Source organism: Cyclopterus lumpus, chromosome 9, assembly GCF_009769545.1.
Source record: "Cyclopterus lumpus isolate fCycLum1 chromosome 9, fCycLum1.pri, whole genome shotgun sequence".
Taxonomy (NCBI): domain Eukaryota; kingdom Metazoa; phylum Chordata; class Actinopteri; order Perciformes; family Cyclopteridae; genus Cyclopterus; species Cyclopterus lumpus.
Genome location: NC_046974.1, coordinates 20,118,013 through 20,121,190, shown reverse-complemented (window position 1 = coordinate 20,121,190; position 3,178 = coordinate 20,118,013). Strand labels below are relative to the sequence as shown.

Genomic DNA, 3,178 nt, shown 5'->3' with positions numbered 1-3,178 from the left:
CACTTGTTAGTACTCAAACCTGGTTTGAGGATTTATTTATGTTTCGGCAGGTCTAAAATTCTCCATCAACAGGTGTTACAGAGATCAACCCATAACAATCCTTGAGTACCTCCTGCCTGATACCAGTGTATCTCTCTCTCTGTCAGTGTACTGGAAGAAGAAGAACAGGGCACCTGGAAACTCCAAGAAAGAAACAACAAGTGAGTTAAATGATCATGAATGCGAGGAAGCAGCTGTGGTCCCTGGCCCGCATGGTGTTGCCCGGTGTGGGATTTGCGTTGACCTGCATCGGGGCCTACCTTGTGTCCCTATCGTGTGAGGAGGGCATGTACACTTTGAGGGTCATCTCTGCCTACATCATGCTTGTGTTTGGCATCCTGGTTGTGCTCTTCGGAGTCTTCTGGACCATCTGCCACAGCATGAAGAGCAAGATGTACCAGAGAGGAGGACATGAGCGGCACCTCCGGGCCTACACTATTGACAGGTAACACCGCCTGTGCCACTTTAAAAAGAGACATCATAATGATACTAATAATAATAATAATAATAAATAGTAAATAATAATAATAATAATAATTGTGCTTTTTGATTTTGTATCAAAACACAGAACTACAAAGCCACTGGCAAAAAAAGAATACAAAAGAAATATAGAATAATATAATTATTTTTTAAAGATTATAAAAAAGAATTAGAGCACAAAGATAAACAATGTTACAGTAATTACTTGAATAAAAAAAATGTTTTCCTAACTATAGCTATTGAAAAAAATATCAAAGTAATCAAGTAACTCTTCCTCTCCAGAAGGATGAGAGACTTTGTGCAACACAGGAAAATGTTTTGGAATCAAAAGTCAATAACATACGTTTGCTCATTAGGTATCCCAAATGTATTATTATTAAGTATTCTAAGGTATGTTTCTAATATCTGGCCCAGTAAAATAAAACTATTAAACCTACCATATTGTATGTATGTTCCTCTGCAGACCGAGTTCCTTCCCTCCATCGTACGAGGAGTCCCAGGGCAGCCAGCAGAGTCCTGATACAAACCCTGAGTTCGAGGTTGTGGTTGATGGGGTGGATGTGGCGGTGGGCCTCGCTCCTCCTCTGTACAGCCAGGACAGCTCGGACACCCCAGACTGCACGTGGAGCTGTGAGCAGCCTCCTCGGTACAGCCAGGTGGAGCGCATTCAGCAGGGAGGCGTGGACGCAGAGGAGCGGAGGGGGGCCTTGCCGGGACACTGAAGGGAGGACACGTTTTTTGCCGAACTGGCTGAGGGACAAACAGGAATGGCTAAGACAGAAAGTTCCAGAAGAATGGAAGATGCCTTTTTAAATATGGTTGTACTGCTTGGCTACTAAATGATGGACCACAGAGACGTGCTGGCATCAGTCTTCACCCTGACCTCTCTGTGCTGACCCTAGAGGTACGCACAGGGGTCTCAAAAGAGGTTAAGCCGTGGTTTTGTGTTGTTTGTTGCTCAAATAGAGTAAGAATGAGCTTCACATTTTAGTTGCTGCTTAGTGGTGTGACAAATAACTGAGGACAGTATTAATCCAGCTGGATCCATACAGGTCTAAATTGACAGACAGCGATTACTTTTAGCTGCACTGTCGCTCCAATTCGTACACGATTAAATTATTGGAAGTATAATACAGTTGTTTGTATTGGCGTTAATGACGCTAACCCTGTTCTACGGTCATTTGTATTATGGAAATAAAGTCGCTTAGCTTGTGTTCAATATGTTTCTTTCCCAGTATAAAGCCAACCATCGGGAGAATTGTTTTGCATTATAAATGCTAACATTTTCTGATAATTTTTCATGAATTACTTTTTTTTAAAGTAAATCTTCTTAGAATGCAGCTTCATCTCATTCAAAAGTAGTTTAAAACAACACTTAATTGATTTGAAGCTAATGTTAATATATTCAGACCACAATGTCCTATAAAATACATTACATTTTTTATTTATTGGTATACAGCATTTTATTTACCAGGAAACACACACAGAGCTTGAAAAACGCGAGTGAGACATAACCAAGATGGCTGCACCAAAAGTTGCAGATACAATTTAAAAAAGATCCCAAATCAGACAATGGACTAAAACTGAAAATTATACTAAAATGGACTCATGAATTTACATCCCCTGTGCAGACTATTCTTATCTCTTCTGAATCTCTGTCTCCACATCGAGGACACACAACAGATATCTTGTGATCTGAGCTAATGATTGCATATAATGGACGTCAACCCAGAGACTTGTGAGGCAAAAGAGTCCTTTCAGTCCGTGGTGAATATGTACACGTTTACTGTGTTTGACATGTATGCACGAAGATGCCATGATGTCCTAACAGAATGTTTTATTAGATGATGTTTTTTTTCTCTCAAGCACACCTGACAGTTGAAAAGTTCACCACAATAAAGATAATGGTGGAGCAACAATTCAACTGTGTCGTCTTGTTCACGTTCATGCACATTAGAAATTAAAAGGGTGGTTGTTGGCACCATTTTAATTACCGAGTACTTTAAAAGATGTTTTAGTAGACCTATTAGACACTTGTCTCTGACGCATGAACAATTTCAGGCAAAGCGTAAAACCGCCTTCTTAGCGGCACATTGATAAACTGGCATTGATCCTCGTCCAACCTCAGAAACAACCCGACATTATAGAACCGTTGGATGGGGCAATAGCCTGTAATGGCTGACAGGTAATGTCTGACTGACTAAGGGAACACATCCTTGAGGATATCCACTGGCACATCCTCAACTCATAATGACGGCAATCAGTGTGTTTATGAGTTCCTGCTCTGTGCGTCCTATAATGCCGTATAAAGATCAGCCCTCTTCATTTCTTATCTCAACACAAAAGCTTCAACACATCTCACACTCGGCTCAGAAGCCAGGGCTGTGCTCGACAAACAAAAGCATTTTCCATAAGGATGTTTAATCGCCACATGATATATAGTATCAGCACAACATGGTGCTCCTAATTATGAAGAATTTGTTTAATTAAAATCCCAGAATGCCTCAGGGCAACATATCTCACACTGATGTATTTGTATTTGTCCCCATCAGACCCGTCTGTTTCAATTAAAAAAGGCAAATACCACACACAAAAAAAGTTTATTTGGATTTTAAAAAAAGTATAATAATAATATATTCAAATATAGTTATATGTCATT

General features: G+C 40.0%; 1 protein-coding gene across 1 annotated transcript; it reads left to right on the top strand.

The window, feature by feature from the left end:
• The first annotated feature begins 215 nt into the window (after window positions 1–215).
• Window positions 216–1,241, top strand: LOC117735954 (transmembrane protein 252-like). The gene is made up of 2 exons (XM_034540886.1): window positions 216–484; window positions 983–1,241. The coding sequence occupies exons 1-2, from the start codon at window positions 216–218 to the stop codon at window positions 1,239–1,241; spliced, it is 528 nt and encodes a 175-aa protein (XP_034396777.1).
• Window positions 1,242–3,178: the final 1,937 nt, after the last annotated feature.